We start from the raw sequence: 15,819 nt of genomic DNA on the forward strand, positions 1-15,819 counted from the left end.
AATTATCGTGTGATTTCTTTGCCTGCAGTATAGATTTCTTGAGTGACAAACTTGTCTTCATATATGCCGCGATCGAAGATTCTTATACCTGTATCAATCACTTTGAAATATGGGTGTTGGATGACTACAAAGTGAAGGAATCTTGGACTAAACAATATACTACTGGATCTGTTAGTTCCTTAGATTTTTTTCCAAAAGCGTTTTCGAAGAATGGAGAGTTTCTTTTCCTAATTAAAGGTCCTGAGGAGTGAAAAAAAATCCCAAGGGCAGGCTTGACCCTCGTTATGATTTGTTCTTGTACAACCTTGTTACCGAAGAAATGATAGATCTCAATGTCGACGTCAAGGTGATTGTGAGTTACACCGAAAGCCTAGTTTCAATCTTATGAATAATTAGTGCAGCTAATAGTATAGGACGGGGAGACTTGATTGGTACGACAAACACAATCCCAACTCCATTGACATTTGTTGGTTATTTTCTTTTCAGCGATCATTCCGTCGGATATTTATAATGGCTATTCTCATTGCAAAGAAACCCTATCGTTGGATGAGTCGAAATGGTGAATTTATCTGGCTCTCCGGTGACAACTTTGAAGAACATATTGCCCCGAGGATAAAAGTCAAATTGGGTTGATTACCTCATCTAGTGGGGGTGTAATACTGGTTAACCCATTTATGTATCAATAATTTTCAGAATTTAACAGCAATAATCATACAATGCAAATATCTTTACAACTGGAATTGTTGATAATTTTTTTCCTTCCTTTTACTTCACCACTTGATCCGCAATATTAAAAACGGCATTGTAGCGTTTAATAAGAGTATAGGACTATAGGGCAAGTCCTACCTGAACTGTCAACTATAGTCCGGGTATGCAACACTACTTTGAAAGCAAACTACTCAATAGATTAAGCCAGAATATATCAGAAAGTAAATCCCTGACCACATTGTTAAAATAGCAAGGGAGCCACATACAGAAGGATGTACACTAAAAGTTAGAAGATTTACTAAACAGCTCCAGTTACAATCCCTAATGCCTGTACCTACAAAACAATCAACTACATTGATGTGACATCCTTCCACAAAAGTAACATCTGCCATGCACTATCCCTGGGAACCATCAACTAAACCAGAACCGGTGAAGAAATTAAGGTCTGCAACGCCCTATGTATTATCAGCCACTGCCTCGTCTATCGCATCCATATGATCCCGAAGTATTTGCCACTTCAGAAAGGCAAAGGCATGTATCAATAAAATGACAGGAAAAACAAAAGGTAAGTGACATAAAAACAAATTTATAATGAGAACACAGAAGGACCTACCTGATCCATGCTAAGGGAGATACCTGTAAAGAAGTATGGATACACACCATCAGTAATTAATTCATATAAAAGTACATACTGTAATAACAGATGATCTAGATTCTATTCCACCATAACTATCAATTTATCTGAAACTTCTAATACTGAACTTCTCCAGCTTCCCTCCATAATACAGACAAAATTACATGTATGTTTTTTTACCGCGATATTTACTAATTCGTCTAGTTGATAAAAGAAGAGAATAGCAACTAAGAATCCCATCTAGGTTGCTGCTCATTGTCCTTGGGCCCTTATCATGTGTTTCCCTACATGGAAAGGCAAGGGAAGAACTTACAAAAAACAGTAACTTGCACCAATATTGAGGCAGTGTCTATGCTCTATTTCTCTTCTGTTTAAGTGGCAATTCAATACTCCAAAATGGCATATGGGACTAGGCAAATCTAATCCGTCGTTACGAACTTGTTCATGAATGATGTCTTTCAGCAGTAAAATGCACTTCATTTGGGTCTTAAAATGCATATGATCTCAATCCTTGCACACTATACTACCGAAAGGAAAAAACAAACTAGTCATCAACAGAATCATACAGCATATACGTCACATAGTGATTCTTAAACAGACTACACTTACAAAGTTAAAATCTCATTTAAGACACCGAGAAAAGAAACTGGATTTACCAGTCTTGAGGAGAAAGAATGGTGTTGTATCACACCGATAAGATGTTAGTGTTCCAAATGCCAAGATATCCTATTTATCGCCCTAAAGGCATATAAATTAAAAGATTGTTGCAGGACCCACCATTTAGCACAAGTGCAGGACTTTGAGGCATCAAAGTGTAGCATGGTGGCACAGTCACATGACGAAGACAATAATAATTTCGAGTTTTTGGGAAGATGGAACATCTCTGGAACAAACACTACTCACACTTTGTTGCACCTTCAGACAATATAACCAAACCAAATAAGAGTCATTTTATTTTAAGGCAACTCACAAAAGTGACACAAGACCACCACCATCCACGCACGAAATCTAAAGTGATATACAGTATTGAGAATCACGGGTCATCCGATAACTTTGAAACAAGAATAGAAGTTCTGACATAATAAGCATTATCCTACATGGTACACCAACCTTTCATTACAAATCAACAACTAACTCAACATAAAGACTATTTAATTGTTCACGAAAAATGTCTCGTCTCGGTGTATATGCTCAAAATACAATACCAATTTTGCTTGTACGCCCAACAACTACTTCTTGCATTTCCAAAACATGGCATATTTATTCTACCTTAAAAAAACAGATACAAACCACAAACTAAACAGTAATGCAATATACCATTACAATCACTCTATTTCATTGTTACAGCCCAAACTTTGACAACATTGAACACAACTAATCAATAAACTCAAACATAAAATCTTTCACCATAATGTAATATTTCTCAATGACTAAAACTAGAATAATACACAAAAAAATGCTAAAAATCGAAACTTTGCATGAAAATATGGACAAATGAATAAAATAAAGAGTTGGGCATTTCACCTTTCTTGCCAGGAAGTGTGTTTCCATCTTTGACATAAAATTCACGAATGTCAATAACTGGTTTCCCTTGCCAACTTCTCACTGTAACTCTTCTATTCTTCGATATCTTCACAAAACAACAAAACAGAAGCCCAAACATCAGAATCTATCTTATAATAGAAAGATAGATATAGAAACAGAAAGATTAAAGTAACCTCGCAGGCAATGATGTCATCAGAATCATCAGCAGCAGCAGCAGAAGAAGATGATGATGAGGAGAAGTTTCTTTTTGGGTTTTTCTCCTCTTTTGAGTAATTTGTATCCTTTCTCTTTCCTCTCCACGACATTTTTTTTTTCTCTCGTCTCAAATTCACAGTGTCAACTGTCAAGTGCTGAAGAGAGAAGGGGAAGTGGTGGGCTTGGGCTTGCTGGATCGGGTTTAATCAGAGCCCAAGTCCCAAGAATTTGTGGATCTCGGCCCACCAGACTAGATATTGGGCTTGGGTTTAATTGAACCCGAAACTTTCGTCAAGCTTTATTTTTCGTATACATACCATTATCGAAGCATTATTAGATATACAAGTATGCGCATTGGGGGTTTTTTTTTTTTTTTTTTAAAGTCTTGAAGTCTTGAAACCCATCCCTCGAGTCGATAGTTAACATGAATTTTTTGGATTCTAATTGTAATTGGTAATTGTAATTATATAGGAAAGGCTCATCTATTTTTTTAATAGGAAATAATTATGTTATTTAAGTGACATTAGAAAGGTTTTTCTAAATTATTAATAAAAAAAACTTGTTCTAATATTAGCGAGGGAAATTGGGAATAATTATGTAATTTAAGTGATATTAGGGAGGTTTTTCTAAATTATTAATAAATAGGATTTGTTATAATTTTTGTGAGGGAGGTGTTTTGAAATTGAGCAACTATGGAAATTACAAATTGCCTACTCGATAGTGGGGAAGGGTTCCTAAAACGCATGATACTGAAGTCTAAAAGAGCCATTCATATGAATCACCAATATGAAAAACTTAAGTATGTATTGAATATATATCTTTGAGATTTTTCAACGAAATTATTTGATGAATATTCCATGTAAATTCAACAATCGTGGATATATGGTATTGCATTACAAGTTTTTAAAATTTCAAGGTCAACCAATTTGAAGTTTATTCTTTTGTTTTAAATGCCTATTTATTCTTGTATATAGCTAAATCAACATCTCAATATATATGTTTTTGTTTTCTTTTTTTAATAGTATCAATTGCAAAAGGCTTTATATATAGTTTGAACTTTGAACCTTGGAATAAGACTTACATGCATGCCTAAGGAGAATAATAAATCATATTCCTCATTATGCATATACTATGGACTTTTGGCGTATTATCTCACACATCATTACAACAATGACAGGCCATATTTCAATGAAGGTTGAAAATTTGGTGTGTTTTAACATTTATGAAAAATGAGGTTTTAACTCATTTTGTAGGTGTTGTATGTATGAAAAAGTGTTATAAAGGAATTAACTCTAACTATTTGTTTGTGTATCTAATACTATTTTTAGTAATGACATTAAGAATAAAATGGCGTAATTTAAATCGGTCGAGACCCGCCAGCCTATTAACATGACTTTTTGGGCAGATTCCAGGAAAGTCATTTTCACAAAAAATTAGCTCAGTTTAAAATGTCTAACCATAATATAATAGTTATGTTTAAATTTTAAAATTTCATCATACAACTTATAATTTTTAGACTTTTTTGACATGGCCAGTTAGACATTTTCAAATGAGCCGAATTTTAATTTGTGAGGCTATAATGTTTTTTGAGTGATAACGTTAAGATGACTTATTCTAAATCAAACTGCATATTGAGAAGGACAACGACATGTTGTTAGTTAGATGCTTGGTTCCCACATTTGAAACAACGGCAGTTATCTAAAAAAAATTAAATAAAACTTAAAAAGTATTCTCATATCTATGTCTCCATCATAACGTACCTTTTAAATGAAATATATATATTACCTGTTAATCTAGATCAGCTCTTGCTAATTCGATATATTTAATTCAAATTATATATTAAAAAAGAAAGAAGAGGTAATAAAGAATGAAAAGTTAATTAATAATTATTTTAATAAGGTTAATTACTTAAATACAGAGGATTATTGACAAGGACTACATACTAAAACCTATGTACAGACACCCTAGACCATTTCTTGATTTAACAATGAAGTCATTTCTAGACACACCATTAACCCCTCCATGTGGGTGGCAGAGTTCATCCCAAATAATTAGGGTTAGAACTTCAAAAGCAAGATAGGGAATAAACTCACCACCCCTTGCATGAATATTACTCAATCTTAACTCTCTCAATGGTCTAATCCGGAGACAATGGCATGGGGGGATGAACTACTGACCCCTCATTTCCGATTAGTTATGAGCATATTCCTAAGGTAAAATATAATCACCAAAGCTTATTTTAATTAAGAGTTAAATAGATATTTTGATTAATTATACCTTATTTGCACTTCCCAATCACAACACCAATTACCAAACCCATGTTCACTTCAGCTATGTTCCATGTACCTAACTAGCCAGCTTGTCATTTAAACATTTTAATCCTTAATAAATCATCACACCCTTCTCATGGGGTCGTGCTTACCACATTGATTGATTCCTTTTATATTTCTAATTAATAATTGAAAATAATTTATTCTCGTCCCTTTTGGATTAATTGAAAATCTTGTTTTATTGATCTAAACAGTTACTCCCTAGTAGTTACAAACTCTCCTGGTAGTTACAATTACAGAGTGTGACTCTCCAAGACAAATCAGGGGAAAAAAGTAACTCTCATAACCAAAAAAAAATTTAATCACTCACAAAGACCGAGTAGATGAAATATTAAATATATCCCTTGGCACGAAATTAAAAACGGTTCGAGTAGATAAAATGTCAAATATACTCCTGACGCGAAATAATAAACGGCCCGATCCGACCCAACTGAAACGACGTGGTGTATATAGTATAAACAATCATTGTTCATATGAATACATACACTCATTATTCATATATATTTGGGGTATGAATAATAATTATTCATACCTCAACCAGGGGCGGACCCAGGAGAGGGCTGCACCAGGCTTCAGCCCGGGGTGGTTTCCTTAAAAAAAAAGTAGGCATCGCTGAAACTCTGAAAGCCCATTAGCCAGCCTACATAACAAAAAAAAAAACCAAAGTTATGAACGACTTTACGAATTACGACTCTTCTAAGGACGAACCCCATTCTTTCTCTCTACCTTATTTCTCTCTACCGACTCTACGAGACTACGACTAGTCGACTACAAAGTACGAACCCTGCTCTCTCTCTTTCTTCAGTCTCTTGAATCTTGAGGATTATTCTATTATGTTATTCAGATATATGATTTCCAGATATTAATCATAAGGCCTCAAGTTTTTTACACATTGACTCGTTCAAACTTCGAAGGTATGTTCCGCTTATTATTATTATTATTATTATTATTATTATTATTATTATTACAATATATATGGTTGGAATTTTGAATGTTGTTGTTACTCTTACAGTTATCTAATTATCTTACTGGTCGAAAGATTATTGGATCAACGAGCAACTAACCTTTCTGAGTCTGCTCCTGGAACTATTCGTGGTGATATTACTGTCGAGATTGGCTCATTGGTAGGTAATTAGATTTGTTGTTCATTTGTTACATTGGTTTAGTTGTTGTTTTTTATAGATTTCAGTTGCATGAGTTGGTCTGATTATAGTATAATCTTGTTATGGTTGTTTGAATTAGAATTGGGTTAATAAAATATTTCATAAATTGCAAAACCATTTCTGCCTCTCCCATGGGTACTAGGTAGAATCTTTTTGTGCAAGTGTATTGAAACCATGTAGTTCTCATTTAGGTTTCTCATCAAACAATTATAAATAAATGTGTGATTTTTTTTTTTTTTTTTTTTAGACATTCAATGTCGAAGGGAGTGCGAAAGATAGATTCTTTTTTTAAACCAAAAGAAACGGCCGACACATCCAATGTTGCTAGTACTATTGAAAAGGATGATCAAGGCCGTTCAAAGTTCCAAAGAGTTGAACCCATTGAACAAGTTCGTCCCAACTCTCAAGGGATTGAATCTAGTCAAACCGGTGTTACTAGTTCTTTGGTATGTGACCCAGGGTTACGCCGTCAAATAAGTGAATATCCTATTAATCAGCGTGACGAGATCAGACGAGCTTATGTCACATTGGGGCCACTTCATTCTAGACTCGACGAATATCCGCCCACCATTGATGGAAAACAAAACCGGTATTTTAATAGTCATTGGTTTGACGATTTCCCTTGGCTAGAATATTCTGAAGAAAAAGATAGTGTTTTCTGTTTTCCTTGCTTTGTCTTTAGTTCTAGACGTTCTAATTTTGTTGTTAATGGATTTCGAAGTTGGAAGAGAGTTCATTGTGGAGTTAAATGTGCATTTTTGCAACATGTTGGAGGTCCTTGTTCCGCTCATATGTCTTGTGAGGAGGATCTAATGAATTCATCTCGGCACATTGGTAATCTTTTAAATGCCCAATACAAACAGGAGGTAGTGAAGAATAGGTTTACGTTGAAAACTATTTTACGGACTCTCCGATGGCTTGTATTACAAGGTTGTGCACTTAGAGGACATGATGAATCAATCAAGTCAAGTAATCGTGGAAACTTTCTTGAATTTATTAAGTTCTTAGCTGAATTGGATCCTGATATTGATCGTGTTTTAGATAATGCTTATGAAAAAGCTAGATATACTTCTCCGAATATTCAAAAAGAGCTTTTGAATATTATTAGTGATCATGTGAGGGGTAAGATTCGCGAGGAAGTTGGAGATGCTAAGTTTTGTATTCTTGTTGATGAATCACAAGATGTTTCAAATAGAGAACAAATGGCTATTGTATTAAGATTTGTTGACTATGATGGTTTTGTACGTGAACGGTTTTTAGATGTTGTCTGTGTTGATGACACTTGTTCACAAACCCTCAAGAATGAAATATGTGATATTCTTGTTCGAAACAATATCTTTGTTGATGATATGAGGGGTCAAGGGTATGATGGTGCTAGCAACATGCGGGGTGCTTGGAATGGATTGCAAGCTTTATTTCTTAGGGAGTGCTCTAGTGCGTATTACGTGCATTGTTTCGCTCATCGTTTACAATTAGCATTGGTTGCAGCCGCTAAAGATGTATCGATATTTGGTTGTTTTTTCGTTGGGCACAATTGTCAATTATTTTAAGGCTTCTCCTAAGCACCAAGCTGAGTTACTAGTTGTTCAAGTCGAAGAAATTCAAAAATTGATTGATTATGGTGAACTGGAGACAGGAAGGGGGGAGAATCAGATTACGACATTGTAGAGAGTTGGGTCTACTCGTTGGAGCTCCCATTTTCGATCTGTAAAGAGTTTGATAGTTTCATTTAGTGCACTTTCTCGTGTTCTTGAGAACAACACAAAAAACGGATTAACTAATTCTAACCGGGGGGGGGGAAGCTAAGGGTAATCTTATTGCACTTAGATCGTTTGAGTTTGTTTTCATGTTACATTTGCTACATAAGACTATGGGAATCACTGACATACTTTGCAAAGCTCTGCAAGATCAATCTCAAGACATTATTAACGCTATGCATTTAGTCTCTACCACAAAAGTACTCCTTCAAAAACTAAGAGACGATGGTTGGAGCACTTTTTTTTTGAAGTTGACTTGTTTTGCAAGAAGAATAACATTGATATGCCTGATATGGATGCACGTTATATGATGGGCACGGGTCGTTCTTGTCAGCAACATGATTGCATAACGTTTGAGCATCGGTATCGTGTTGATATATATAACAGTGACATAGATTTTCAGTTAATGGAGTTGAAAAGTAGATTCACTGAGGAAACAATAGAGCTTTTTACTCTTAGTTTTGCTTTGACCCCTAAAGATGCTTTCAGATCATTTAAGATTGATGATATTTGCGCAGTTTATTCGGAGATTTTACTTCGAGATTTCAGTGATCAAGAGTTACTTATATTGAGGACTCAGCTGCAGCACTATGAGATTGATGTTTGTCGTAATTTGGTTTTCCATAATATGTCCACGATGTCTGAGCTGTGTAGAAGATTAGTTGAAACTGGAAAGTCGAAGTCCTACCACTTGATTGATAGATTGGTTAGATCTTGTACTCACTCTTCCCATATCTACAAAGAACTACTGAGAAAAGGGCGCTCTCACCATGAAATTTATCAAAACACGACTTGAAACAAGATGGAAGATGAGTTTTTAGCAGATTCAATGGTCATCTACATTGAAAGAGATTTTGCTAATGATATTGATTTGGATTTGGTAATAGATGATTTTGACGCCCGCAAGACTCGCAAAATACCATTTAAGTAGTTTTGCTTTTTAAATAGATTTGTAGTCGAACTTGATTAGATATTTTGATGAATTAGTATATATATTTGGCTAGTTGTGAATTCTGGTGTTTCATTTGTTTCTTTGGAATATGTCTATTATTTTTTTTTTGTTTAAGACTGGTTATCGTTGTTTAGCCCGGAAAAAGTTAAAATGATGGGTCCGCCCCTGACCTCAACATAATGTATGGTCAGGAGGAACATCTATTGGAGTATGAATTGAATAATCATTGATAATCATTGTTCATAAGTTCATACCTCAACATAATGTATGATTAGTATGAACACATATTAGAGTATGAACAATCATTGATCATGTAGAAAGTTGTATATTAGTTTTCATGTATAGAGCGCGACCTGCGCTCAGATGAAGTACAAATGGAGCGCAACCCGCCTCCAAAGCGAGCGAAGTTCCAAAGAACTTGAGCGTGACCAAGCTACCAACTCCAAGAAAACAGAGCCGACCACCGCCAGGTGTTTCTCAAGCCACCGACTGTGTTTGTTTCTATTTGTTGTAACCTCTATATATATAAACTAAATTGTAATCTCTTAGAATTCAATCAAGTAATATACACTGAATTGAATTGAATCCTCTGGTTCTATATGGTATCAGAGCCAAACCATTGAAATCCGCTGCGTATTACAACCATTAATCAAACCATCCTTGAATCTCAAACCCAAATTTTTTCCAAACCTTAAACCTAAAACCCAAATTTTTCGTTTTTTTCTGCAATGGCTGGATCTGACAAAAATTCTTCCAATGTCATTCATCACCACTACACCCCACAAGACAACTCAGCGTTCCCAAAAACTGTTCCATTAGATGAGTCCAACTATACCATCTGGGCTCCTCCCATGCGGATGCAGATTGGAGCAAGGGAAAAGCTTGGTTATTTGACTGGGGCAAAGGTTGAACCGCATATAAATTCGTCCGAATATGAAGTTTGGGCAACAGATAATGAAAAGGTAAAAAACTGGCTTATTGATTCTATGGAGATTTCTCTTATGAACTGTTATATTCGTCTTCCTACTGCAAAAGATATTTGGGAGGCTGTGGAGAAGACCTTCTATGATGCCTCTGATGAAACTCAAATTTTTGAATTGAATACAAAGTGCTTTGAAGCGAAGCAGAATGGGAGACTTATTCCTTCTTATTACAACGAATTGGTGGCTATGTTCCAGGAGATTGATCAAAGGGTGACCTCCCAGAATAATAGTGTTGAAGCTGTAGTCCATGAAACGTCCACGATGTCCAGAATGTGTGTTCATGTGTTTTTACATGGACTAGATCAGGAGTATGATCAGGTGCGTGGAGAGATCCTTCGGAAAGAACCTAAATTTTCCTTGGAACAAAGCTATGCTTACATTCGTAAGGTACAATCTGAGAAACAGACTATGGGGCGCTCTGTATCAATTGAATCCTCTATCTTGGTTGTTCATAGCAAGACAACTCCTCCAGGTTTTTCTAGTCCTCCACGCCATCCTAAAGGTAAATCAAATCCTTGGGCAGATAAAAAGTGCGGTGTTTGCACAGATTTGGGTCATAACAAGGAGAGATGTTATGAAGTGATTGGTTATCCTGATTGGTGGGACTTCTCGAAGAGGCCACGAAAGAATTTAAGCAAGGCCGCCATTGCTAATGTTGTGAATGGAGACAATGCTTCGGCTAGTGTCACACAATCAAGTATGAATGGTAAGGTTATTTAGAATAGTACATGGATAATTGATTCAGGTGCATCTGACCATATGACAAATGACCCTAACCTTGTGAAAAGTCTTAGAACTTCACCTCAGACCGTTGTTTCTACTACTGATGGTACTCCAACTTCGGTTAACGGAGAAGGGTCTATTGAGTTATCTAAAACCCTCACTCTTGAATCTGTCTTAATTGTTCCATCCCTTGCCTATAACCTATTGTCTATTTGTCAAATTATCCTCGCACTTGCACGTACTGTTACATTCTATCCATCTTTCTGTGTTTTTCAGGACATTCTGACTCGACAGATTCTTGGTTATGGTGTTAGAAAGGGGAAACTGTACTACCTGGATTTGACATAAACTGGCGAGAAACAAAAAAATTTTTTGGGGCAAACTAATCAGGTCAATAGGGTTGAGAATGCAAAAGAAGTTGTGTGGTTATGGCATTGTAGGTTAGGTCATCTATCTTTTAGTTATTTGAAGAGGTTGCAACCTAAGTTATTTTCAATTGTTAGTGAGTCTCAGTTTCATTGTGACATTTGTGAACTGGCCAAGAGCCACTGTATTTCATATTCACCAAGTCTTAATAGATGTCATGTTTCTTTTATGAAAATTCATTCTGATGTTTGGGGTCCTGCCAAAGTTTCTTCATTTTTTGGGATAGATATTATGTGACTTTTATTGATGATTGCACTCGCATGACGTGGGTGTCGTTACTGAAAAACAAAAGTGATGTATATGGGATGTTTACTGATTTTTACAAAATGGTGGCGACGTAGTATCAACAATCTATCAGGGTCTTTCAGTCTGATAATGGTGGAGAATTTGTGAATGGCCTCATGTCTGAATTTTGCCGGTTAATTGGAATTCGTCATCAAACCTCCAATTCTGGTACCCCCCAACAAAATGGTTTAGCCGAACGGAAGAACAGGCAATTGTTGGAGGTTGTTCGTGCTTCCTTGTTTGGCATGAATGTACCTCGATCCTATTGGGGTGAAATAGTGAAATCAGCAGCCTATGTTATCAACCGTACTCCCTCATGGGTAATTGAGTTCCAGAATCTTTATCAGAAACTCCATACACTTTTGTCCATCCCATCTATGCCTAACTTGGAGCCTCGGGTGTTTGGATGTACAACTTATGTTCATATCCCACAACCAGAACGAAGTAAACTTGATCCTCGTGCGAAGAAGTGTATTTTTGTGGGTTATGTAGAGTTTCAAAAAGGGTATAGGTGTTATGATCCGATTACTACCAAGATGTATATATCTATTGATGTCTCATTCCATGAATCAGACCCGTATTACTCAGAGGGAGTTTCCCAGTCTTCCCTTCAGGGGGAGAGTGGTGGTGAAGGGAATCCTGATGTCTTTGAAGAATTGGAACACTTGGAGGAATGATTTGAAGTTCCTGAAGCAGAAATTGATCTTGTAACAGTAGAGACAGAAGCACATGATCCGGATGTATATGAAACTATAGTATACGACATTTTCCCTTCTACATCAATAACTGAAGATCTCGATCAGAATGCTCCGCCTCAGGTACCTCCTATAACCTTTAATGAGTCTGTTGGGGTAGAAAGTCTTGAACCTAGACAATCACAAAGAGCTAGTAAGGGAGTTCCTAAGAAACAATATGAACCAGACATCAAAGCCAATGCTAAATACCCTGTAGCTAACTCTATGTCTAACCATAGCCTTTCTGAAACCCATGCACTTGTCATAAATCAATTGTCTACTGTATCTATTCCTAGTAACGTGTAGGATGCTTTGAAAGATTCAAAATGGAAAAAAGCAATGAATAAAGAATTGGAAGCCCTTCAAAAGAATGTAACATGGGAGGTAGTTGATATATCTATTGGAATGAAGACTGTTGGATGTCGTTGGGTGTTTACCGTGAAACTTAATGCAGATGGAACTATTGATAGATATAAGACGAGATTGGTTGCCAAGGGATACACACAGCGTTATAGAATTGATTATGAGGAGACTTTCGCACCTGTAGCAAAAATCAATACAGTCCGGATTTTAATTTCACTTGCTGCAAATAGAGATTGGCCCTTGCACCGGCCAGCTTGATGTGAAGAATGCATTCCTGAATGGGAACTTGGAGGAGGAAATATACATGGATATGCCTCCATGTGTGAAGAACCATCCCAAAGATGTTTAGAAGGTGTGTAAACTAAAGAAGGCTTTGTATGGCTTGAAACAGTCTCCAAGAGCTTGGTTTGGAAGACTTACACAGCCAATGAAAGTTTTTGGGTACAAACAGAGCAATTTTGAACATACCTTGTTTATCAAACACAAGGATGGTAAGATTACAGCTCTAATTGCGTATGTTGATGACATGATCATTACAGGAGATGATCCGAAGGAAATAAATGAATTACAGAAGTATTTGTCGAAGGAATTTGAAATGAAGGATCTAGGACAACTGAAGTATTTTATGGGTATTGAAGTTGCAAGGTCTAAAAAAGGGATTTCACTCTCACAGAGGAAGTATGTCCTTGATTTGCTTGCTGAAACCGGGATGTTGGATTGCAAACCGATGGAGACACCCATTGAGATGAATCACGGACTCGCCATTCATTCTGACCAAGTTCCTACTGATAAAAGCAGGTATCAGCGTCTTGTAGGAAGGTTAATCTATCTCTCTCATACTAGACCTGATATTGCTTATGTTGTGAGTGTGGTTAGTCAATTTATGCATTGTCCTAGTGAAGAACATATGGATGCAGTCTTTCGTATCCTGAAGTATTTGAAAAAAGCACCTGACAAAAGTTTACTATTTGGAAAGTATGATGCATTGGATATTGTTGGATACACAGATGCAGATTGGGCTGGTGATAAAACTGATAGATGGTCTACATCAGGATATTTCACTTTTGTCGGTGGAAATCTTGTAACTTGGCGTAGTAAGAAGTAGAAAGTTGTTGCCAGATCGAGTGCAGAAGCTGAATTTCGAGGTATGGCAAAGGGAGTATGTAAATTGTTATGGATCCGTACTGTCTTGATGGAATTAGGCTTCGAGCTTCAAAAGCCTATGAATTTACATTGTGATAATAAAACCGTCATTCAAATTGCACATAATCCAGTTCAGCATGATAGGACAAAGCATGTGGAGGTTGATCGTCATTTTATTAAAGAAAATCTTGACAGGAAGGTTATTCGTTTTTCGTTCGTAACCTCAGAGGAGCAATTAGCTGATGTTCTTACCAAAGGTGTATCTCACAATGTGTTTGGCAGCTCAGTTGTCAAGTTGGGCATGAATTACATCTATGCATCAATGTGAGGGGGAGTGTAGAAAGTTGTATATTAGTTTTCATGTATAGAGCGCGACCTGCGCTCAGATGAAGTACAAATAGAGCGCGACATGTGCCTCAAGCGTGAGCGAGTTCTAGTAACTTGAGCGCGACCCGCGCTCAACTCTAGTGTAAACAGAGCGCGACCCGCGCCCCGTGTTTCTCAAGCCACCGATTGTTTTGTTTCTATTTGTTGTAACCTCTATATAAACCAAATTGTAATCTCTTAGAATTCAATTAAGTAAATATACACTGAATTGAATTGAATCCTCTGGTTCTACAGTTTATACATATTTTGGGTATGAATAATCATTGTTTATACCTCAACATGAGCTATGAACAATCATTATTCATACATCAACATAGTGTATAAAGTATGTTCACATATTTGGGTATGAACAATTATTGTTTATACAACAACATAAGGTATGAACAATCATTGTTTATACAACAACATAAGGTATGAACAATCATTATTTATTGTTCATACCAAAACGACAGAAAGAGTAAAATTGGAAAATATTTATTTCAAATTCGGGATATTTGTCCTTACAGGTTTTTTTTACTCGAAAATTGTCCTTGAGAGTGATTAAAAAAAAACGCCAGTTCTAAGAGTAATTTGCACCCGAAAATGAGCGTTGGGACCAATATCTTGTTACAATTAATTGAAAAGCTAATGGTACAACCTTTTGTACAACTTACTTGATCATACATTATGATATAACTAATCTATGTTTCAAGATCATTCTTCTTTCAGAACATATTATATCTATCATATGCAATGCTAACGAAGTTGACTATTACAGTCGTATTTAGAATTATTAATGTCTTCATCAAGAAATTAATAATGTGTTCTATGATAGCTTTGTTTATGAAAGTCTATGTCCTGCCTTGCTTAATCCTCAAACCACGCCATAGATCAGTTACTGCTACTCTAATCATGCTAAATTATCACATTATAAAACGTCCATGTGAAAAGTCAACGGTGGAAGTACAAGAAAACTAGTACAAGTCAACTTGATGGACGGTAGTCGGTAGAGATCACAAACTAAGATTTTATTTAGTCTGATCATATGCTTGCAGGCTTACAGCCAACAGCCTTACACAATAGATTTCACAAAAGTAGTTCTTGGTGAATTTAGCGAGGAATGTTGCATTGTTGCTCATGGTTCCCATGCCAAGAACTACATACTGGACTATTTGTGTCCTCCAATAAAATGTATATCCAAGATCGATAACATTTTCCTGACTAGTGCTATGAGTTCAGTCCTAAAAGTATTGAACCATAACATACAGAGAATTGGGCTAACCTGCTAAGGTCCTTAGCAATTAGCATAACGTTGTATACTCAAAAGTTTCCAGTCAAACTTTGTCACGTACATAAGTATGTGCACTATTGCAACAGATCTATACTACGGTACTGCAACGCATCTATACTACAAATTAACGAGTAATTCACTATGCCAGCCGCATGAAGGTAAAAGCCCATTTCACAGAAATTTTGTTTTAAGCAGAGTGTCCTTAACCACTGGAAGTACAA

At 36.2% G+C, this 15,819-nt stretch overlaps 3 protein-coding genes across 3 annotated transcripts; 2 read left to right on the forward strand and 1 right to left on the reverse strand.

The window, feature by feature from the left end:
- Positions 1 to 883: 883 nt before the first annotated feature.
- LOC147502837 (RNA polymerase II transcriptional coactivator KIWI-like) lies at positions 884 to 3,251 on the reverse strand. Its single transcript, XM_086607686.1, has 4 exons — positions 3,061 to 3,251; positions 2,867 to 2,972; positions 1,322 to 1,344; positions 884 to 1,223 (listed from the first exon to the last, which is right to left on the reverse strand). Exons 1-4 carry the CDS (start codon positions 3,190 to 3,192, stop codon positions 1,164 to 1,166), a joined length of 321 nt encoding a protein of 106 aa, XP_086463812.1. The 5' UTR covers positions 3,193 to 3,251; the 3' UTR covers positions 884 to 1,163.
- Positions 3,252 to 6,829: 3,578 nt separating this feature from the next.
- On the forward strand, positions 6,830 to 8,125 carry LOC147502838 (uncharacterized). Its single transcript, XM_086604625.1, has one exon. The coding sequence runs from the start codon at positions 6,830 to 6,832 to the stop codon at positions 8,123 to 8,125; it is 1,296 nt and encodes a 431-aa protein (XP_086460751.1).
- A 490-nt stretch (positions 8,126 to 8,615) lies between these two features.
- LOC147502839 (uncharacterized) lies at positions 8,616 to 9,128 on the forward strand. The gene has a single exon (XM_086604626.1). It carries the CDS (start codon positions 8,616 to 8,618, stop codon positions 9,126 to 9,128), a length of 513 nt encoding a protein of 170 aa, XP_086460752.1.
- Positions 9,129 to 15,819: the final 6,691 nt, after the last annotated feature.

The sequence above is a fragment of the Coptis chinensis genome, chromosome 4 (genome assembly GCF_015680905.1).
Source record: "Coptis chinensis isolate HL-2020 chromosome 4, ASM1568090v1, whole genome shotgun sequence".
Classification (NCBI taxonomy): domain Eukaryota; kingdom Viridiplantae; phylum Streptophyta; class Magnoliopsida; order Ranunculales; family Ranunculaceae; genus Coptis; species Coptis chinensis.